This window comes from Rhamphochromis sp. 'chilingali' (genome assembly GCF_963969265.1).
Source record: "Rhamphochromis sp. 'chilingali' genome assembly, chromosome: 8".
Lineage (NCBI taxonomy): Eukaryota > Metazoa > Chordata > Actinopteri > Cichliformes > Cichlidae > Rhamphochromis > Rhamphochromis sp. 'chilingali'.
The window spans coordinates 22,912,210-22,935,744 of record NC_137935.1 but is presented as its reverse complement, the minus strand read 5'-3'; the positions used below and the strand labels follow the sequence as shown (position 1 = coordinate 22,935,744).

The 23,535-nt window shown below is 39.2% G+C and overlaps 1 protein-coding gene across 3 annotated transcripts; it reads left to right on the top strand.

Annotated features, from left to right (window-relative positions):
- Positions 1-9,672: 9,672 nt before the first annotated feature.
- On the top strand, positions 9,673-23,071 carry LOC308401710 (uncharacterized protein). Of its 3 annotated transcripts, XM_080890060.1 has the most exons (7): positions 9,673-15,729; positions 15,865-15,962; positions 16,087-16,182; positions 16,561-16,624; positions 16,702-16,793; positions 16,895-17,505; positions 21,175-23,071. In XM_080890060.1, exons 1-6 carry the CDS (start codon positions 15,705-15,707, stop codon positions 17,480-17,482), a joined length of 963 nt encoding a protein of 320 aa, XP_080746186.1. In that variant the 5' UTR covers positions 9,673-15,704; the 3' UTR covers positions 17,483-17,505; positions 21,175-23,071. The 3 variants fall into 3 exon arrangements, 1 of the variants encoding a protein (XP_080746186.1); XR_013972594.1 differs by lacking the exons at positions 16,895-17,505; positions 21,175-23,071 and adding an exon at positions 16,287-16,341 and having other exon boundaries at positions 9,673-16,182; positions 16,702-16,761; XR_013972595.1 differs by lacking the exons at positions 16,561-16,624; positions 16,702-16,793; positions 16,895-17,505; positions 21,175-23,071 and adding exons at positions 16,287-16,341; positions 16,461-16,474 and having other exon boundaries at positions 9,673-16,182.
- Positions 23,072-23,535: the final 464 nt, after the last annotated feature.

Sequence of the window (23,535 nt, the reverse complement as noted above, 5' to 3'; positions counted from 1 at the left end):
ACTACTGTAATAATGATTCAATTCTCTTAAGACTGTAGCTGGTATAGAAAACGAATAGCTCCTTTAATCAAACACGTTGCTTAGACCTACCAAACCAAATGTTCCTTTTTCTTTTTAAACTAAACGAGTAAGTTTATTTTTAAAGATCAATCACATATAACCAAATTTCTATATTTGTGTTCTTCAGACAGATCTTGTACTTACCCCATTAAGATTTTTTAGTTGTTGTGATATAAATGCAGGCATAGAAATGTGATGTTGTTTTATAGAGATCCACAGGTGTTCAGATGTCACCTGTTTTGACTAAAGAAACACACCCACAAATGCTTATTTGGCTTCTTCTTTCTTTCTTTTTTGAAGAAGAATCCCCTAAGGCCCTGTGGATATGCAGTGTGGTTAACATTTCTAATATAATAATATAGTCTGATATAGTAAGGGGGAAAACAAACATTCTAATAAATGAATCCAAATAAACTCTGTCAGGTTATTCTGTGCAACTTTAACAACAGATTAGCTATTGTATGCCCGTCCTCTGATTTAAAAGAAGATACATAATTTGATTATAAAACTAAATCTAATCTGTATCACTGTGGGGGTGACGTTCCACCGAGACATCCCATTGGAGTCTAACCACCAAATACCTCCATCTAAATTCTGTACATCAATACATTATGCTTGTTTCTCTTCTTCATGAAATCAAGGGTGCGTCTGTTATTACTCTCTCAATAAATGCTGTATTGAGAGAGACAGTCATTCTTATTTGTTTACTGTATGCTTTACATGATGCTTGCAATGGGTTCCACTGAAATGTAGACATTTAGCTCTGATGGTTTCTGTAATATAACACCATATACCTGTCTGCCTATAGTGTACCAGCTTTGCAGTGAAGTCAATTTCTTAGCTACAGTTTACAAAATAGCAAAGGCTGGAACCATTTATGCAGCATGTTTTGTTGTTGTTGTTTTTTAATATTTCTTGATAGTGGATCAGATTTCTTTATAATTGTCTCAGAGTATGCAACAAATCTAAACAAGCATATTTTACTATTGTGTTTTTCAGCTGCTGTTTCAAGTCATCCTTAAAAACTGATAACAGGAAACTCATACTGGAATTAGTTCACAGTGTTGTACTTCCCTTTTTTACCCTATGTAAGTATGTATGTAAATCTAGATCCAGAGACCTTACAGTGAGAAAGTGTGTTCAGTCAAATGGGAAACAAATATGTGGTTATCAGTTTTCATGACAAGCAAACCAATATATTGAGTCACAGCCACAATATGAAAAAGCTTGTATTTTTAGTATTATGTTTACAGGAAGTGTTGTTGAATCACTAGTTAATCTGCCACCACCTGCATGTATACTTGTAGAATTAATTTAGTGCTTTAGATTTCACATTATGACTCATTTTTCATGTTTTCAAATGTGATTTAAAAGGTTCACTTGCCTGCTTATCTACCAGTACTGCAGACATAAAGCTGGGTAAGGTGGATAGCACACATTTACCTTATCTCTATGCCACATTATCCCATGCGAAGTATAATTTGCATTCAGAAAAGTAATCTCTATATTTAAGTTGTGTTTTTTAATTCATATAAGGAAGCATTCCTCCTTAAAAGTTAGTAGCTATATAATTTTCAGTTCATTTCCTTTTAATCTTTGCTGTATAAAGGTACTTTATATTGACCTGATCTGTCACGGTTACTGCAGTAGCAAGTCAACATTTTCTCTGTTTAAAATAAAGTCTCCCTTCCTCTGATGACTGTTTACTAATCTTATTCCATGAGATAATGAAAGGAAGGAGAACGAGGATGTGGTTTATATATAGTCTGACACTTGAATGAATCACTAACAGTTGATTTGCCACTGTGGTTACACATCTAGAGAGGAGCTACATAAACATACACATGGCGACTCTCTAGTTAACCCTGTAAAGGCAGGTGTATCATGAGTTTTTGGGATAACTAATATAAATAACTTTTTATTAAAACAATAAATATTTATGTGAAAATATATTAAAGACAAATCTAATTGAAGTAGAACTGCTGAAGGAAACATGAAGTAAATTCTATCTATTTGTGACTGTATGCGCAGTGATGTGAATTCTTTATGTTTGTAATTTTTACTATTTGAATTTTCTTTGCTCTTGCTAAATTTCTTTCTGCAGTTAAATTCTAAATTGTGGACATTCACTTTCTAACCTTTTCTAAAATACTAAAGGTAGAAGTCTGAGTATTGTTTACTATAAGTGCCACGATCAATAGGGGAGCTACTGTTAAAAAGAGGAATTGACAGGATTTGACCTCCATGGCTACTCGGGTTTCTTCTTATCAGGGTTAGCAAGGAAGACACCTGGACAATTTCAAGGTAGTTAGTACTGGGCACATGTGCATTTTCAAGCTACTGTTGTGTTTCACAGGAAAACTATTTTGGATGTCATTATTTTTAATAGTTTGTATTATTGTAGGTTCTTTAGCTTAAATTACAAACACCTTGAGACAAGTGTTGTTGTGATTTGGCACTATGTAATTAAACTGAACTGAAAATAGAATTATTTGTGACAGATTTTAGACATGCCATAAACCTGGAATAGTTTACCTAAGATCATAGTTTTGACTTTCTTGCTGTGCTATTTAAATATCAAGTTTGATTTTTTTGGTTTGTTCTTTAGTACATTTAGTTTTGTTCCTAGCTGTTTGATTCTGGTGTGTTTAAATCTCTTTACCTCTGTTGTAAACTGCATACAAAGTTTGTGTTAATGAAATCAAACTGATGCACACTCGCAAGACAAAATGTAAAAAAAACCAAACAAAAAAAAGAAAAAAAGAAAAAAAGAAAACCAGACTGCTCAAAGTAAAGCAGCAAAGTAAAATCCAATAAACAACAACGATGTTGAGCCTGTTCCGAAATTTGAATGCACATGCTTTGAAGTCACAGGTCTTGTTAAATAATTAAACATAAAATTCTTAATCTATGGAGGCAGAAAAAACTTTTAATTATTGTCTGCTGGAATATCAGCCGAGTTCCAGTTATAAATTTTGAGTCATTTCTTTGTTTGTGCTACTTTTTGAACAAACTGGTTGCTTATTATTTGCAGACAGCTTTAATTTATAAGTCTTGCATCAACTGATCAGGAATGACACTCAGCTTTATACTGACATGGAGTGTATTTGTTATATATAACAGTCATTTATAGATTAGTAGTAATTACTCTCGTATAGATTGTTTGGCTAATTTTAAATTTGTGCACCGTTTTTTGTAATTTGTTTATTTTTATATTATATTTCTGATTCACTTTCTCTTCCTGACCCATGTACTGCTGTAACTGTGAATGTCCCTGCTGGGTGATTAATAAAGTCTGTGTCTATGCCAAATTGAGCTTTAAACTCTTTTTATGATGACATTTTACTTATCAAAATTTCAATTACGAGTATGACATGCATATGTGGGATGTTTTCACCATTTGCAGGTCAGAAGAATGCCAGTTTCTGAAGCCTGCTTGCATGTGTGTTGCACAATACTAGTACAACTACCATTGCTACTACTCCTGTTACTGCTACTGCACAAGGGCCTTGAATGGACATGGGGCCTGCAGCAAGGGTTAGAGGTCAGACACCTGGGGCCTGCAGGTTGGAGCTTGGGGGTAACAACTTTAGCTCATACAAAGTACTAACATCCATGCTGCAGTCTGATCCAGAAGTCTTTTGGTTTGGTGAGATGCAGTTTGGTCAGTCTAAGCCTCCTTTATGAATTTTTGGGATGTCCACTCCTAGAGAGATTGGCTGCTGTCTTGCTTTCCATGTGTCAATATCTTTTCTCACTGTAGAAAAACTGACTTCAAATATAAAATTGTTTTGTAACCATTCACAGACTGACAGGCAGCAACAACATGTTTCCTAAGATTATCTGATGATCAGAAAAGACACTGGCTGTAATCAAGTGCATTAGCAGAACCTGGCTGCTTCTTACTCTGTTATTTCCTATGGAAGCAGTAACAGTGCACCTAGTGTACCTAGTTTTCTTCTGCATTTTGGTTTAGTTTTCATAGAATAAATAATAACACAGAGTAATATCTGATGTGTTGTTTATCATCTTAGGCTGTATTTACTTAATTTAAAACTGATCAAATGATTTTTTTTATGTCCTGATATGTTGAACTTACATGCTGTTCTTAAAAAAGTGAAAAGCACACATTTGCATTCTATTCGACTGAAAAAACAACTTTCATGTTATCTCACAATACAGTCTCTGTATTCATATTTGCATTAGCTACACAGAAACAGGAATTTGTTTTTTCAGGAAAGAGGGGAAGGCAGATAATTTCATTTTAATATGAAATTTCCTGTTGTCAACATGAAAAAAGTAAAAATACATCATAAATAAGTACGTCAAAAGATGTCTGGAAAAACATAGCTTAAAAATAAATGTTAAAAAAAATAAAGTTTTAAGGCCAGTTTAATCTTCAGTTGAACTTTGTTTGTGTAACCCAGATGTGTCTGCTGAAATACCCCTGAAGCCAGTTAGGCAGGAACAAGTGAACTTTTCCACATTTTGTCACATTACAGCCACAAACATGAATCAATTTTATTGGAATTCCACGTGAAAGATCAATACAAAGTGGTGTACACGTGAGAAGTGGAATGGAAATCATACATGATTCCAAACATTTTTTACAAAAAAATAACTGAAAAGTGGGGTGTGCGTAATTATTCAGCCCCCTCAGTCAGTACTTTGTAGAACCACATTTTGCTGCAATTACAGCTGCCAGTCTTTTAGGCTATGTCTCTACCAGCTTTGCACATCTACAGACTGAAATTCTTGCCCATTCTTCTTTGCAAAACAGCTCCAGCTCAGTCAAATTAGATGGACAGCATTTATGAACAGCAGTTTTCAGATCTTGCCATAGATTCTCGATTGGATTTACACTTCTCACGTGTACACCACTTTGTATTGGTCTTTCACGTGGAATTCCAATAAAATTGATTCATGTTTGTGGCTGTAATGTGACAAAATGTGGAAAAGTTCAAGGTGGCCGGATAGTTTTGCAAGCCACTGTATGTACTGGATGAGCATTAGCCTTTAGGCAAACACAACTTGCTGCACCAAATATGCAAATGACACGATGTTACACATCATTTAGGACATCTACATTTCTGTGTACTAAAAACAATGAACTTGAAGAGCACACAATTGTCTTTTAGCTTTTGTCTTTTAAATATTGTCCTGTAGCTGGCATTAAATAAGGACTCTGAGTATTTATGGCATGAAAGAGTGCATTAACAATTGCAAGCTGATATTATTTGTTGAATAATTAGTCAGTGTACAAAATAACTTGATACATAAGTACCTGATCGTCACATTAAAACTATCAATTTGAATGAAGTTTGACGGCAAATGCTCCCTGCATTCTTCTCATAACCAGGACAGATGAGATTAAAAAACTCAGCTGTTTTGTTTTTACTTACTTTTTAATGTTTTTTGTATAATTATGTGTGTGCAATTTCTTACATTATACATTAAATAACTCTTAATTCACAAATTTGACTAGTAAATGAATCTCAAAGCTAAAATGAAGCTCAAATATCTTGTAAATCCAAGTGTATAAGCTATTTGAATTTGAAATTTGGAAATTACAAAAAGTCCAAAGACCTTCAAGTAGGAGGGTGTGTTTAGTCAAATAGGAAACAAATAGAAGCTTATCAGTTTGTTTGAACAGCATACTGTCAGTGTTTGTATAGTTGGCAGACATAAATGCTTACATGGAGGTTTAAAAGTGAGCGCTTTTATTAGGCTGATGGAACTGGTACAAAACAAAGGCAAAAGTCCAAAACATAAACCCGAACTAAAAAAAAAATCTAAACTGGAAATAACAGAAAACCGAAACATGAAGAGGGCCGTCATGAGACAGGAACTAGACAGATCGCTAATGGGAACATAACAGATTCTCTGACAGGGCACATAGGCAGACAGGAATAGTATGAACACAAGAGGGTGAGTATGGAAGTGGAAACAGATGTGAACACAGCAGAGACAAATCAGGGGTAACATGACAGGGGAAGTACATCTTTGGGCAACACACACTAAACAAGAAACTATCACAATAAAACAGCAAACACAACTAATACGAGGACCAGGAAGTTGCAAACATGGAATCACAAATAGATGAAAACTAGACAGAACAAAAACAAAAGGGAAACCTGATAACTAGGGAAGGAATACATAAAAGACTCAGACTATAGGCCTAAACCCCAAAACTGAACTAGATGATAAACAAAACCTTAGAATATCAATATACAAAAAACCCAGGAAATACTGAGAGTGAACAAAACTCAACACAGGGATTCTGACACATACAAATATATTAACTCAAACAACAATGAGAGATCAAAAAAACATTTTGTATTTTAATTAAAATGGCATAAAGGTCAAGATTTAGAAAATCAGCATAAACACAACAGGAAGACAGCCAGGTCAGTTTCATGTAGACATCCAAAGTCTCAGGAAACAAGATTTAAAAAACATAAAGACTAAAACTCAGAATATTTCCTTATTTATTTATTTATTTTAAAAATAGTATTTTAGTTAGCTTTCAGTGTTCATTAGATCCTGTAGCCTTTCTCCTTGCTGTCGTCGCCTTTCTCCTTGCTGCTGCCGTTGCCTTCCCCCATGCTGCCGTTGCCTTCCTCCTCGCCGCTGTCGCCTTTCTCCTCGCCGCTGTCGCCTTTCTCTTCGCTGCTGCTGTTGCCTTCCCCCTTGCTGCCGTTGCCTTCCTCCTCGCCGCTGTCGCCTTTCTCTTTGCTGCCATCGTTGTCGTCATCGCCTTTCTCCTGCCTGCTGCAGCTGCTGGCTTCCCTTTCTTTCACAAAAATCAATAACCACTCACTCAAAACAATTCAGTTGATTGTATATGAGCATCCTCAAAATTTCAAACCTGGAAAAGGGGAGAATTTAACATTTGGTATCAATATCATGCCAGACTGACCCAAACAAATCAGCAGCTTACCTTTGCAGATGTAAGGTATTTTTTCATGACAGCTGGCATCCAGCCACTTAATTTCTTTTGTCTCATTAACGAAGACAATCTTTCCACAGTGGTTGTTTAAGCCGTTGACTGAATCAGTGCTGTTCAACTGAGCATTTAGTAGTTTTGACCCTGAAATCCACTTCCATTCATCCTTGTTGCCAAAGATTGGTCGTTCCAAGCCAATCCACACACCATCCTGCAAGATTTTATTTTGCAAGAGATTTTTCACTTCAACCCTCACAGTCTTGTTGCATATTTCAACCAGCGAGGAATTATTTCTCTGACAGTGCGCCAAGGCCCCAATCCAACTTTTAGCTTCCTCGTGGAACTCCAGATGTATACCTTGACACAAAAAGAACAATTACAACATACAAGTTACATTTTTACTTTAATACTGGAAAATATTGTACACTTGATGCAAATTAATCCTTGTGTCTGTGATTAAAGTTATAGCTCTGGTGTCCAAATCCCTCCCGGAACAATCAGCTTTTTGGTCAGGGGTGAGTTAAGTTCTGCTTTTGTAACAACAGCAGGACATTGTGCTTTCACTGTGTTGAATTAAACGTACCCAAGGCATCAGCGAAGAGCAGCTGGATTATTACTGTAACAGAGCAAGATCACAACAAGAGTTGGATGATTTTGTCCACAAATAATTATTTACTTAGAAAATATATCAAAATGAGTAAAGGAAAAAGCGAGCAATTGCAAAAATGTAGAGATAAATACGCTAGCACTTTTTAAAAAATGATAATTCATTTAAATTTCAAGGAATACATAATAATGTAGGGGCTTCTTAATCAAAATTTAGATAAAGTCTCTTATTAGTACTTTGTGTTTTGTTTTTTGTTTCTTTGTCTGCCACCTTGTCACAACAGGCAGCTCTCGCAGATAATTTCATTTTAATATGAAATTTCCTGTTGTCAACATGAAAAAAATAAAAATACATCATAAATAAGTACGTCAAAAAGATGTCTGGAAAAACATAGCTTAAAAATAAATGTTAAAAAAAATAAAGTTTTAAGGCCAGTTTAATCGTTGAACTGAACTTTCTCACATTTTGTCACATTACAGCCACAAACATGAATCAATTTTATTGGAATTCCATGTGAAAGATCTTGTCACAACAGGAAGCTCTGGATATTTTGGTATCTTCCTTCCTGACACAACCCACAAAGAGAATATTTGTTTTGGAACTGGACAAGTAACCTCTTATTAAGCTAAGCAGATTTGAAAACCAATATACAATGGAGCCACAAAATTCATAAGTCAGTGGCTGGTTAATAGTGATGTGCGGTTCAATACTGAAATATCAATTCCTCTGATACCAGTCATTTATGTTCTAGAATTGATTCTCACATTAAAATATCGATATTTTAGTAATTTAGAGTAAACTTGTAGTTTATCATTAACAGGATCACAGTGGGAAGATCCTATTTCATTCGGATTGTCTACATTGGAAGCAACTACTTCCTCTTCCGCTTTTCATAGTCATGTGCGAAATACGGCTGTATAAATGTGTCGCAGTCCCTTGGCGTGCGCAGTCACAACAATGGCTGAGCGTAACTGGAGTTATGTTCGGACGTATTTTACATCCACAAACGTGGTTTGTGATACATGTGGCAAGAAAGTGAGGTGTTGTGGCAACACCACAAATTTGTCAAACACCTCAGAGTAAATCATATCACAGAATATGATGAGCGTATGTTGAGGCGAACTGAGGAGGAGGAGGAGTGGACAGGGACAGGTGCTGCTAGGGCGAGACAGACGTCTCTCATGGAGTCCTTTAGTGCTGCAGGCAGGCAAGGTGCTCAAATAGCGCACAACTTCAGGTTTTTTTTATTTCTATATGATGAATTCTGTATTATTAAGTGATAAGAACAAGTAATCTGATGTCCTGTAATCATTATGATGCTATAATTTGAGATACAATAAATAAAATACGTTTTTGCACAAAGTATCGTGCAAAAAGGATCAGTATCGTTGATACCACCCTGAATTTTACTTGGTATCGGATCGGAAAGGAAATCAGTGGTATCGCACATCACTACTGGTTAAAGTTACTTGATATTTGTTGTCTTTTTATGTTCGTAATGTACAGTAAGTATGTCAAACAAGTCAATCAGTTCCATATTTTTGTGTCAGGCAGGTGATTAAAAGCTGTCTGACATTTTTTTTTTTAGACATTTAAATAAAGGTGTAGACTCTGTCTTAAATTTCTATTCTTTTTAATGGCCACCAGGGGGCAATACCTAGGGCTTGTAAAAAGAATTTTGTTACTATAGAAAGAAAAACAGTTTCCAAATGTGACCTCTCTAAACACTTTCCTGCTGTATTTAGTCATTATTTTCAGGGTGAGATTGGGAGAAAAATGATTAAGTAATGGTCAGAAATGGAGGATTGTTTCAAGTAACACACTTTTCTACCACTGTGGATGTCTAATTTGGTTGTTCTGTTTTCGGAAAAATAAGTGGTGAATTTACTGTTGGTGTCACTTGTGTTTTGCCAGACAGCCTCGTACAGCTTTTTTTTTTTTTTCTTCTTCTTCTTACCTTTTTCTCCTCCATTTTACCAGTAGTGGCTGTCTTAATCCAGATCAATAATGCTGGTAATAATCACACTGTAAAAAGAATAACCCTATTCAAATAAAAAAAAAAATGATGTCCAGTTGTCACATCCAAAATATTTGGCTTTATAGAATCCAAATTGAGTCACTTGATATGACCTGATACTTTTATGTTGATATAAACAATATTACTAGACTTGACTGAAACTTTAAATTTTGCATTGATCCAAATTGATTTTTTTTACATAGAACCATATTTTAATTATTGAACCAAGCTAATATATTGAAATTTAACCAACCTAATGTATTCACATCGAACCAAATTAACATGAACTAATATGTTTGTGTTGAAGCCAGGTAATTGATTTACATATATTCAAACTATATTTTTTACATTTCATTTTATTTCAGTTCAAAAATGCTCTGCATTTCCTATAAAAAACAAGACAGTTGGCCAACCAATTATTTCAAAATTATTTATTGTTCCAAACCATTTTAACTATAATCACAGAATATGATGAGCGTATGTTGAGGCGTATATTACTAATATTATTATATTAGTAATATACAGATTTAGTGCTACGGCAGAAATGATTAGAGAAATGTTTGTTTTATAAAACCTGCAATCTTTTGAAAACCAGTATAAAACCTGCAATCTTTTGAAAACCAGTATAAAACCTGCAACCTGTCTAAAACTGGCATAAAACCATTATAAAAACTCTTTTTAAACCAATTTGCAAGTACTCAAAAATGTTTATATGTGCACTGTGCCTGTACAATGTAAAAAAAAAAAATCTACACATGTATCAATGAAATCAACTTAAATCTCCCTTTCAAATGGGTGTTCTTATAAATTTTGAATGTAGAATACCACTGCAGGCCAACCAAGCAAAATAACCAAGCACACATGCACATGCATGTGCACATACACATGCACACATGCATGCAAACACACTACTGTGCAGTGTTAAGTTCACAATTAAGTTTGCGAATCTTAGAGGTCATCTTGTTAAAGTCAAGCTCCATCATAATCTTTTGAAGAGCCTCAAAGGTGAACCTGAATCCTCGTGGATATTCCATATTAAGAGCATAACAGAGTCCAAAGACCATTGCCACTCCAGCTGCCACAGAAGGCAACTCATTCAGGACTTCCACACCATCAATGATTATCCCGATGTCTCGAGGCTGATGTAGGAGGCTTGAGTTGTCCCTGAAGACGAAGAGTGCCATGGTGGTACTCTGCAGCTCTTCCTCAGCTTCATCTTTCTGGGATATCTTGAGGTAAAATATGGAACAAAATGTACAAGTGAAGAACTGAAGTCTGGCACACCTGATAAATCTTTGACCATAATAAACTACTATTTTGATAGTTGTTTGGTCACAGACTATTAGAACAATTATTTGACTAATCAGATTTGTGAATTGCATAATCAACAAACACAAGCTTGTGTCTAGAAACCGCGAGCTCACCAGAAAAATTCAAACGAAGCGGAGCACGGAGTTATACTATGAATGTTATGAACTATGAACTTATGCTAGCTAGCTGTATCCACCACCGATGCATCGTGGTAACGCTAGCTAGTTAGTATACTGGTAAAAAACGGCTTTTTGCCTAACTTGCATTCCCGACTGTGATGGTCGGTTTCTGGTAACCAGTTCTAACGTTGCGCAGGATAGCTAGCTAGCTTATAGCTAGCAGCTACAATCATGCAAAAATTAGGGGTGGCTGTCGACCCAGCTTAAATGGGGTTATTTTCTGCAATTTTGGCAATACAAATTATAAAAGCTTTTGTAACACACTTGGCTTTACTTACGTTTATTTTCAGATGAAATTAATCAAAGATGTGACACGATGTTTCCAGCAGCCATGCAGAATAAAAATGGGTCCCGGTCTATTTCTGGTGGGCGTGTTCAAGTGCAAATCACTTTGACTCAAATTAAAGATATTATCTGTTCAACATGAAAAGAAATATATGTTTTGAGAGAAATCAAAAACTTTGCGTTGTGTCCTTTGTACAGATATTTAGTTTCATCCAAATCAAAAGTGGTATTTTAAAATGCAAAAAGAAAGGGTTTCACAATCAAATCAATGATTTTATTCTGTTTTGAATGGCACTTATTAGATTGAATGAATGACTGCATGTTAGACTTTTTTCAGTGCAGTCTGAATTGCATAAACTCATATTTCAGCAGTTTGACTTGGTTTTGTGTCACTTTCAGTTGCTACTCGGTCCCAGGCTCGGCAGACGTGTATGTTTCAGGCCCCAGGTTCTGTTCAAGGACCAGTCTCAGCTACAGAATCCTTTTCAGCTAACCCAGAAACCATACATCCCGAGCCCCCACCATCATCAGTCCTCAAAAACTCTGGTTGGTTGTGATTTACTTATTCATTTAAAACAGAAAGCAAAAAGATTTTTTTAAAAATGCATAATGCATTTTAAAAAATCATAACAGTGCCACATCTGTTTCATTTAACAACATGTTGTTGTTGGTGACCATGCCATATTCATTTGGTTATCTGCAGGGTACAAAGTCATATCATGTACCTGTTAAAATGTATTTGAATAAGTTTCTGAGTACTTTAAATGTATGAAGAAATATTTTGGTCTTTTCCTTCTGTTAAATCTGAATTATATTTGTTTTTTGTCATCTAGTAATTCTGAATCAGCAGCGTAAAAAGAATGATACACAACCAGCGACTTTGCAGCCTTTTGTTCCTGAGGCCATAAAGCAAAATGATGAACCTGAGAATGTCATGATCCTGGGTCCTTTTGACCCAGCGTTTTGTGTTTTCTCTTCGCGATTTTGGTTCTGTTCTTCCTCTGGTTAGTGTTTACTCTGTTCTGCCCGTGTGTTCCTGTATCTAGTCCGCGTTTCTTAGTTTGTGTCCTTTCATGTGTAAGTTCCTGTTTTATTGTGAAGGTCTGTGTCTTATGTGAGTGTTTTCAGTTTGCCTCCCTAGTCTCGTCATGTTAATTACTCCCAGCTGTGTCCCACCTGTGTTCTCTGAGTGTATTTAAGTTGTGTCTTCTGTCATAGTAGTTGCTGGTTCGTCTGTGTTGTTTCCCCTCGGTCTCCCTGTATGTATTTCCCCGGACCTCCCTGCACCGTCATTCTTGGTTTGTGTTGTTAGTTTACCCAGTTTAGGTTTCAGTTTCATGTTCCTAGCGCCTTTGTTGTTTGCATTTTTGTTGTTAATAAACACTCACCTGCACCAGAGCTGCCGCCTTTTGGTCCTATATATATTCCACACGGCTTGCCCCCGCAAACCGTGACAGAACGAACCAGCCACCATGGACCCAGCGGCAGTCAATCCGTCCGAGGAGCTCCAGGATGACATCGGCTACAATGTGGAGATCCTCCTCGGGCTGTGGCTGGAGAATCCTCCGCACGAGCTTCGCCGCGCCGTGGAAGGTCGGCTACAACGGCTCTTTTCCGGCCTGCCATGGCTACTAAATTCACTACCTCCGACCATACAGGCTTTTCTCCGGCACACACCCCACCTTCTCTCAGCCACTCCTGCCTCGCTGCCCGACTCGCCGGATGCGATCTTGCCCGGCCCGTCGGAGCCGTCTGCGGGGAGGAGACGCCGATCGCGCCGATCGCGCCGCAAGCGCGCCACCCCACAGCTGGACGTTCGGACTTCTAATTCGCCGGCTGTGGTGAGTGAGGACTGTTTTCCATTTGCGGACTGTATGACTGTTCATTCAGGGGCGGTGTTCTGTGCGGCAGATGACTTTGTGAACAGCATATCACCTCCCCCGCAGCCACTCTAGGCCCCAGTAGCTCCAGTGCCGCCTGTAGCGCAGGCCCCAGTAGCTCCAGTGCCGCCTGTAGCGCAGGCCCCAGTAGCTCCAGTGCCGCCTGTAGCGCAGGCCCCAGTAGCTCCAGTGCCGCCTGTAGCGCAGGCCCCAGTAGCTCTGGCTCCAGTATCATCGGCTTCACTCATTCACTCCGTGCAGGGAGAAAGTTTAATTTCACCTCAAGGTGCTTTTCCTGGTTCAGCCGCCATTGGCACTGTTTGCCGCTCCAGGGCTTCCCCAGAGGCTAGGTCCCAGTCCTCGGCTGATTCTGGACCCCTGGAGTTTAAGCAGCCACCTGGGAAGTGCCCCGTGTCAGTGCTGTCTGAGCAGGGCCAGTGCTCAGCACAGCACCCATTTCCTTCATGTCTGCCAGTGGACTCCATGCCTGCGGGCTTTGTGATGGCTTCTGCTGGAGGGTCCAAGGGGCCCGTCCAGCCTTCGTCTCGTGTCTCCGCTGGAGGATCCGAGGGACCGCTCCAGCCTTCGTCTTGTGTCTCCGCTGGAGGGTCCGACGGACCGCTCCGGTCTTTGTTTCCTGTTTCCGCTGGAGGGTCCAAGGGACCGCTCCGGCCTTTGTCTCCTGTTTCTGCTGGGGGGCCCGAGGAGCCCGTCCAGCAGCCTTCCTCGTCAGCTGGTGGTTCCGAAGAACCACACCAGCCTCATGGCTCGTCGGCTGTAGGGTCCGAGGGGCCCGTTCAACCTCCTGTCTCCGCTGGAGGGCCCAAGGAGCCTGTCCAGCCGCCACCTGCGGCCGCTTCGGCGTCGCCTGGTCCGGCCTCATCAGAGTCTTCATCCTCGTCTGGTCCGGCCTCATCAGAGTCTTCATCCTCGCCTGGTCCTGCGGCCTCTGCTTTTGCTACGCCTGGTCCTGCGGCCTCTGCTTTTGCTACGCCTGGTCCTGCGGCCTCTGCTTTTGCTACGCCTGGTCCTGCGGCCTCTGCTTCTGCTACGCCTGGTCCAGCTGCATCCGCCTGTGCTTCCGCTACGCCTGGTCCAGCTGCATCCGCCTGTGCTTCCGCCACGCCTGGTCCAGCTGCATCCGCCTGTGCTTCCGCCACGCCTGGTCCAGCTGCCTCTGCCTGTGCTTCTGTTACGCCTGGTCCAGCTGCCTCTGCCTGTGCTTCTGCTACGCCTGGTCCTGCCTCTGCTTCAGCGTCGCCTGGTCCTGTGCCCTCCAAGCCTCGGCCGGTGCGCCTGACACTTGGGCGCCGCCGCTGCCTTCCGCGCGGCCAGCCCCCTGATCGCCGTCGCCTGAGTGGCCGCCGCTGCCTTCCGCACGGCCGGCCCCCGGACCGCCATCGCCTGAGTGGCCGCCGCTGCCTCCCGCACGGCCGGCCCCCGGACCGCCATCGCCTGAGTGGCCGCCGTTGCCTTCCGCACGGCCGGCCTCCCGAACTGTATCCACGTCGCCGCCGTTGCCGTCCGCACGGTCGGCCCCCCGAACTGTTTTGGACTCCTGTGCTGTTGGCCCCCTGGCCGGCCCCCCGAACTGTTTTGGACTCCTGTGCTGTCGGCCCCCTGAACTCTTCTGTTTTGGACTCTGTTTTTTTTTTTTTTTTTTCCTGTGTTTTGGTGTGCTTCGTTTCTTTTGGTTTTGGGCTCGTTTTTTTGTTTTTGTCTTTTGGCCTTCTGGTGCTCCGGTTTTGTTTTGCTTCGAGCCCTCCTTCCTGGGTCCCCCGCCGCCCGCCCTGGTCGGGTTGTTTTCTGTTTTTTCTGGCTGTTTTGTTTCTTGTTGGGCTGTCTGGAGCCAGCCTTTGAGGGGGGGGTACTGTCATGATCCTGGGTCCTTTTGACCCAGCGTTTTGTGTTTTCTCTTCGCGATTTTGGTTCTGTTCTTCCTCTGGTTAGTGTTTACTCTGTTCTGCCCGTGTGTTCCTGTATCTAGTCCGCGTTTCTTAGTTTGTGTCCTTTCATGTGTAAGTTCCTGTTTTATTGTGAAGGTCTGTGTCTTATGTGAGTGTTTTCAGTTTGCCTCCCTAGTCTCGTCATGTTAATTACTCCCAGCTGTGTCCCCACCTGTATGTAATCCCCCTGTGTTCTCTGAGTGTATTTAAGTTGTGTCTTCTGTCATAGTAGTTGCTGGTTCGTCTGTGTTGTTTCCCCTCGGTCTCCCTGTATGTATTTCCCCGGACCTCCCTGCACCGTCATTCTTGGTTTGTGTTGTTAGTTTACCCAGTTTAGGTTTCAGTTTCATGTTCCTAGCGCCTTTGTTGTTTGCATTTTTGTTGTTAATAAACACTCACCTGCACCAGAGCTGCCGCCTTTTGGTCCTATATATATTCCACACGGCTTGCCCCCGCAAACCGTGACAGAGAAAATGCCTACTCCATCCACAGTTAGAGGTATGTAACCCATTTTATTGGTATTAGGTGTTAACATCTCATTTATTTATTTCTGTGTGTGTGTGTGTGTGTGTGTGTGTGTGTGTGTGCGTATATTAAGTGTGTATATTGTTTGTTTGTTTTTTCACATTTTAGGCAGGAGGAAATCTGTGGCTCCCATGGAGTTGAACAAAGGCAATAAAAGGCTCTCTTGTGTTATAAAGCCCCCAGATATGCAAACCAAGAGGGGAAAGGTGAAAGATTTCTTCAACCATTATTCTTTTTTTATTTTTTTATTTTATAATGTAAATTGTTTTAAACATGAGCAAAACTACTCCTCATTTTGTTACAGTACCTTTTGTTTGCTTGTCTTTATAGTTTCTGGAAGGTTCCCGGGCCAACCAGAAGTTCTTTGAGATGATTCAGGATTTCAGAGCGACTTTGGAAATCACACCCTTATCAACTACTGAAACGGTAGGTTTGAACATGGACTTACAATGTTCCATCCAGAAAGTTTTATTGTAGCTTTGCAAACTGTAGCACAGTCATTTCTCTGCACATCTCTTGCCTTTTTTAAGATTGAGCCCCAAAGGATTTGTGTGTGCGTTCGCAAGCGGCCCTTTAACAAGCAGGGTAGGTCAGGAATAATTTGTAGATTCTCTATTCTATCATCTGAATATAAAGGAGTAATTAAGGGAGAGAAAACAGTTGCCATGTTTATACACTAACTCCGATACTCTTGTGTATTGTAGAGATTAATAAAAAGGAGATTGATGTTTTTTTTTGGGGGGGGGGGTTGAAGCACAATTTTGCAAATGTGGAATTTATTCAAAGTCTTTATTTGTTTTTAAGACAATGGGAGGTGATTTCACAGGGAAGCAGCAGAACAGTGCTAAAGGCATCTACGCATTAGCAGGTAGGACCTTAAATGAAACAACTGGATTTTGTACAAAAAAACAGACTTTGTCATAATTTGAGTCTATTCACTTCTAGCCCAGGATGTTTTTGCCTACTTCCACCACAGGAGGTATGCTAATTTGGATCTCTCTGCCTACGTCAGCTTCTTTGAGATTTACAACGGCAAGGTAGGAAGACGTGAAGGGAACACCCTTCACTCAGAAGATATCTATTGAATCCACGTGTTCAATTAATCCATATAGCAAACTAGACATTTATTTTTATTTAGGTGTATGACCTGTTGCATAAGAAGGCCAAGCTGCGTGCTCCACCTACTGTGGAGTTTGGCATCGAGAGAGCACACCGGGCGTTGGCATCAAGACCCGCCGGAGACAGGCAAGATAAAACGCGATCAATAATAGTCAAATTTCGCCGCTATAGGGTTAAAGAAGAGATCCTACGTAGAGCTTGGGAAAAGAAGAAAGTTTTTCTGAATGGGAAATTAATATTCTTTGACCATGATTACCCTCCAGTAGTACTGCAGAAGAGAAAGGAGTACGTAGAGGCGAAGCGGGTGTTAAAGCAGAAAAATATCCGCTTCCATACTCCGTTCCCGGCAAAACTACGAGTGTTTTATGAGGATGGAACATGTCTGTATCAGACGGCGGAGGAGGCGACTACAGACATGAAGGACAGAGGGCTTCCAGTTAATGTGACTACATCGAAGGAGAGTCTGGTCGAGCAGCTGTCCCGTACCGCCTGGGAAACAATGAGAGGATCAACTCAGCGAGGGACAGACGACGAGCGAGAGAAAGATATCAGGGCGAGACTGCGAACCTTCAGAAGACAGATCATACCCTCGTCAGAGGAGTTATAAGTACTGTTGGGCTTTAAAATGAGGTAAAAATACGCGGTGTTATATATATTTCAAGATGTTTGTGTGTATATCTCTACCCCAATTGGATGAGATTATATAGATATAAGCGAGGGATGCATAAAGACACACTTTCCGTGTAATGAACAACGACTTTGTTTTCTTCCGCCTCAAGTGCCATGGCGGGGGCCCTCAGCCCATATATGGGAGAGGCTTTCCCTCACAGCTAGACGCTTTTTCTAGCTCTACCCAGGGTCACTTATTAGAGACCCCAGCCTTGGAACCACAGTCTTTTTTCTGTACTTGTTATTTATGTTTGATATCTTTGTTTGTTTAGGGAGTAGATCTGATAAGTTTCATTTTATTTGTTCCATGGACATACGTTGATTACATATGGCTAGTGATAAAGTAAAATTTCTATCTTTCAATGTTAATGGGCTGTTAAATCCAATTAAACGTACTAAAATCCTAACTAAAGTGAAAGCAGAACAAGCCCATATAGTCTACTTACAGGAGACCCACTTGACAGATAAGGAGCATGTAAAATTAAAGAGAATGGGTTTTACTAATTTGTTTTTTTCTTCATACAAATCAGGACATAGGAGAGGAGTTGCAATCCTTATTTCAAGCAAATTAAACTTTGAAAAAGTATCTGAAATGGGTGATAAAGAGGGCAGATTTATTCTAGTAAAAGGAAAAATAGATGGGAATTTGATCACCCTTTTAAATGTTTATGCCCCGCCAGAGAGTGATATTAGTTTCTTCCAAAGGATTATTAATATTATGGTAACAGAAACAGAAGGCCTTTTGATCTGTGGAGGGGATTTAAATATACACCTACAGCCAAAATTAGACTCGTCTAGCAGGAAAACGTATAATAGGAAATCCCCATATATCAAAGTGAATGCACTTTTTGAGGAGGTAGGATTAATTGACATATGGCGAGACCTTTTTCCTAATAGAAGGGACTATACTTACTACTCTGCTCCACACTCTCTTTATACAAGGATAGATTATTTCATAACATTTAGTAAAGATAAGGATAAAATACATACTTGTGGAATTGGGACGATAGATATAAGTGACCATGCACCAATATACTTATCCATTGATTTTAACCTACGGTTAAAAAATAATACATGGAAATTGAACTCAAGTCTGTTGAATGATTCGCCTTTTAAGGCACAAATTAAATCAGAAATTAGTCTCTTCTTAGAGTTCAACGATACCGGAGAAGTACCACCTCCCATACTATGGGATACTTTGAAGGCGGTACTAAGAGGGAAAATTATAGCAATAACTTCATTTAGGAAAAAAGATAAGAATAGAAAACTAGAGGAGTTGAATAAGAGACTAAAGGAACTAGAAAGAAGACATAAAAGGGACTCAGCACAGGATATATTAAGGGAAATCAAAAACATTAGGAATGAAATTAACAATCTAGCCACACAAGAAATCAAGAAAGATTTAATGTTTTTGAAACAGAGACACTATGAAAGTGGCATTAAATCTACCAAAATATTGGCGTGGAAATTGGAAAAAAAAGACAGCGGAAAATACAATTTATAAAATTAGGGACCTAAGTACAAAAGTGATAAAAAATAAATTAAATGAAATACAGGAAGCCTTTGAAAGATTCTATAAAACCCTATACTCTGAAGCCCCTGGCGGGACTGAAGCTCAGATTGATAGCTTCCTGAACCCTCTAGACTTACCCACTTTAGATGAAGAACAAAATCAAACAATGATAATGAACATAACTGAAGAAGAATTAAAAGCTGCAATTAATAGGCTTAAATTAAGTAAATCACCAGGACCAGATGGTTACACGGCAGAGTGGTATAAAGAATTTAAAAAGGAACTGATACCTGTTTTATTGCCTACATTGAATTGGGTCTTGAAAAAGGCACAAATGCCCCCCAGCTGGAAGGAGGCAATTATCTCAGTTATACCAAAAGAAGGCAAAGATAAAATGGAATGTGGATCTTTCAGGCCAATCTCCGTTCTTAATGTGGACTATAAACTTTTCACATCTATCATGGCCAAACGGCTAGAAGAGTTCCTACCAACATTGATATGTAATGACCAAACTGGTTTCATACATCAACGCCAAACACAGGACAATATACAAAAGACACTACATATTATGGACCATATACAAAAACATAAAATCAAAGCAATTGTGATGAGTGTAGATGCTGAAAAAGCCTTTGATTCCGTCAACTGGAAGTTCCTTTACAGGGTATTATATAAATTTGGCTTTCATGATACGATTATTAAAACTATACAAGCACTATACGATAATCCTACAGCCAGGATTAAAATTAATGGATGCCTATCTAACAGTTTTACCCTAAAAAGGGGCACTAGACAGGGCTGTGCATGGTCACCGTTACTTTTCGCATTATACTTGGAACCACTAGCTCAATTCATTAGGCAAAACGAAGACATTAAGGGAATTTCTATCAAAGGGATGCAATATAAACTGGCTTGCTATGCGGATGACATTTTGGTCTACCTTGGACACCCAACATATTCTTTACCCAAACTGATGCAATCATTTGAACAATACGGCCAATTATCAGGCTATAAAATTAATATAGGTAAAACCCAGCTACTCTCATATAATTATAGCCCACCAGAAGAAATAAAATGTAGTTATCCCCTGGTATGGCAAACGGAGTCTTTTAAATATTTAGGCATAAATTTACCGAAAGATCTTACAAAATTATTTGAACAGAACTACCTACCCTTATACAAAAAAATAAAGGAAGATATAGTAAGATGGAACTTAATTTACGGTGGCCCCTAGAGACAAAGCACGTAGAAACTCCAAAACACGTAGAGACTCCAAAACACTTGCAAACTAAAAAACACTTGCAAACTCCAAAACACGTACAAACTCCAAAACACATGCAAAATCCAAAACACTTGCAAACTCCAAAACACTTGCAAACTCCAAAACACTTGCAAACTCCAAAACACTTGCAAACTCCAAAACACTTGCAAACTCCAAAACACTTGCAAAATCCAAAACACGTACAAACTCCAAAACACTTGCAAACTAAAAAACACATGCAAACTCCAAAACACGTACAAACTCCAAAACACTTGCAAAATCCAAAACACATGCAAACTCCAAAACACGTACAAACTCCAAAACACATGCAAAATCCAAAACACGTACAAACTCCAAAACACGTACAAACTCCAAAACACGTACAAACTCCAAAACACGTACAAACTCCAAAACACGTACAAACTCCAAAACACTTGCAAAATCCAAAACACTTGCAAAATCCAAAACACTTGCAAAATCCAAAACACATGCAAATTCCAAAACACAACAGCAGATCATCTGCCTCCTTCTGCCTCCATCTCTAGTATCCTCATCTGTCACACCACCTCACTGCATGTCCTCTTTCACTACATGCTTAAATCTTCCCCATCATTCCTCTCCTCTCCAGAGCATTGCCTCCACCTGCCCAGGTATTCTCAAAGAATACCTGGGCAGGTGGAGGCAACATAGTATTTCTGCTTTTTATAGGATTTGTGCTTAACATAGTATTTCTGCTTTTTATAGGATTTGTGCTTAACATAGTATTTCTGCTTTTTATAGGATTTGTGCTTAACATAGTATTTCTGCTTTTTATAGGATTTGTGCTTAACATAGTATTTCTATATATTTCTGCCAGGTCCCCAGGGAGCCAATCCTCTGTGAGGACTCAGACATTCAAATGCACATATCAGGGCCTGCACGGCTTCCCAGCCAGCCAATCATATCTGAGGTCTTCCGTTTCCTCTCTCGTCATATCTCCGCGACTGAGATACAAAGAGCAATGAAAATCGCAGTCAAAGTACACCAAAGTCCGCTGATTCACCCAGTACAAGAACTATGCTTCAATCCACCTAGTTTTTGGGTTACACAACGTTTTGTAACTCCAAAAAACAGCGTTTTTCGCCTCTCACCGCGATCTAATTCTGACTGCTCATTGTCCTATTTTTTCAAAATGCCCGCTCTCTTTCCCAGTGGCGCAGTTGGTAATGACACGGGTCTTCAAACCAAAGGTCGTGGGTTCGATTCCACCTTGTCAACATTTTTTTCCCTACAAATTAATACACTGTCACAGACCAGTAATTCATATTCATCATTTATTACAATTCTGCAAACTTTTATGATTTTACCAGCTATTCTAATATGGACCTCACATTCTTGTTAACACTCCATGGCACAAATACTCTTCCCTTTAGGCTCTGTGTATGTGCGTGTGTATCAATATTTCTCCCATTTTAAAGTATTACTCCTCCATAATTGTATTTCTGTTAAATCAAAGTACTTTTACTACATCTTAGTACTTCTGCTCAATCATAGTATTTTTGCTAAATCATAGTATTTCTGCTACTTTTTGGTACTTGTGCTAAATACAGTATTTCTGCTAAATCATACTATTTCTACTATATTATATTTTTCTTTCTAAATATAGCATTTCTGCTATATAATTGTATTTCTGCTATGTTATAATATTTGTGCTAAACCAGAGTATTTGTGCTGAAACAGTATTTCTGCCAAATGATAGTATTTCTGTCAAATTATAGTATTTGTGCTAAAACATAGTATTAATTTAAAATTACAATATTCATAGTTCATCACAGTGTCTCTGGTAAATCACAGTATTTCTGCTATCTTGTACTATTTTTCTAAATCATAGTGTTTCCGTAATGTTTAAGTATTTTTGGCTAAATATATTCTTTCTGTTATCTTACACTATTTCTCCTAAATTCTTGTATTTTTGAGAAGTTATCATGTTTCTGGTAAGTTACAATATTTCTGCAAAGTTCTGCTATGCTATTGTATTTCTGCCAAGTATTATGTTTCCTCTAAGATATTGCAGTTCTGCTAAATTATTCCATTTTAGCAAACTTCTTTTGCTTCTGCAAAGTTTTTACAATTTCTGCAACTTTTCAGCTTTTTCAGCTAGTTTTTGCAGACAGCTTCAGCTTAAAGCATCCACACTGCATTTTCACAGGAAATGCAAATTTTTCACGTTAACAAATGTTATAGTTTCCTGATGATGATCATCTTGTCTTTCTCTGACTCTCTCTATCTCCAGGGGACGACGGTGATGCCGTGTAGATTTGACTGGCACCAGACCGGCAGTCAAGTTATCATCTCCATCTATGCAAAGAACTCCTTGCCAGAGCTCAGTTATGTCGAGGCCAACAGCACCACGGTAGAAACCACAAAGACATGTTCTACCTCTCACATATACACCCCATCATATCTCTAATTATGACTAATGTTGGTAATAAGTAATTCTCTGATTGTCCCAGGTGAACATTCATGTAATGTTTGAAGGAGATAAAGAGTTTGAACAGAAGATCATTTTATGGGGGGTAAGTGACCACCTTACGTTTCATTATAAACTTTGTTTGTGCTTTAATATTAAGCTGTATTGCATGATCACTGTTGATTTTACTTTGACTATTGTTAAATGATTAATATTAATATAGCAGCACATGTTTTTGGAAAGTTACACATTTGGCGCCCTCCAGTGGTAGTAACGATATAAAATAGAATTAAAAACCTAAAAGACGCCATCCCTTTTCTTGATCCTATCAGGCTGTGGAGGTAAAAAAAAACAGTGCGGTGAACCTGTTGGCTTCTAAGATGGAGGTGTCTCTTAAGAAGGCTGAACCAATCACATGGGCCCGTCTGGACCTGCCCTCCCTGCCACAGAATCAGGAACAGGAGGACACCAATCACACATAGGACACTCAGAGCTCACTTCCAGCTTGTTCCCCTCTTTAGTCTTTTGTCGCCTGTGTGTCTGTCCTTCCCTTCAGTAGTGTCACTGTGGCAAATCTGATTTCTTTCACTTGACCTCCTTTTAAATCAAATGTTTAATGTCAGACCTTTTATTAAAAGTAAACAGATGAAACCTCAAACCTTGCACTAACACTGGCAATGTACTGTAGCTTTAATCAAGGCTTAAGGGATATAACTGTGGTTAGGCAGCTTATTTATCTAGCCACATGGATGAATCAATTTTAGTCTT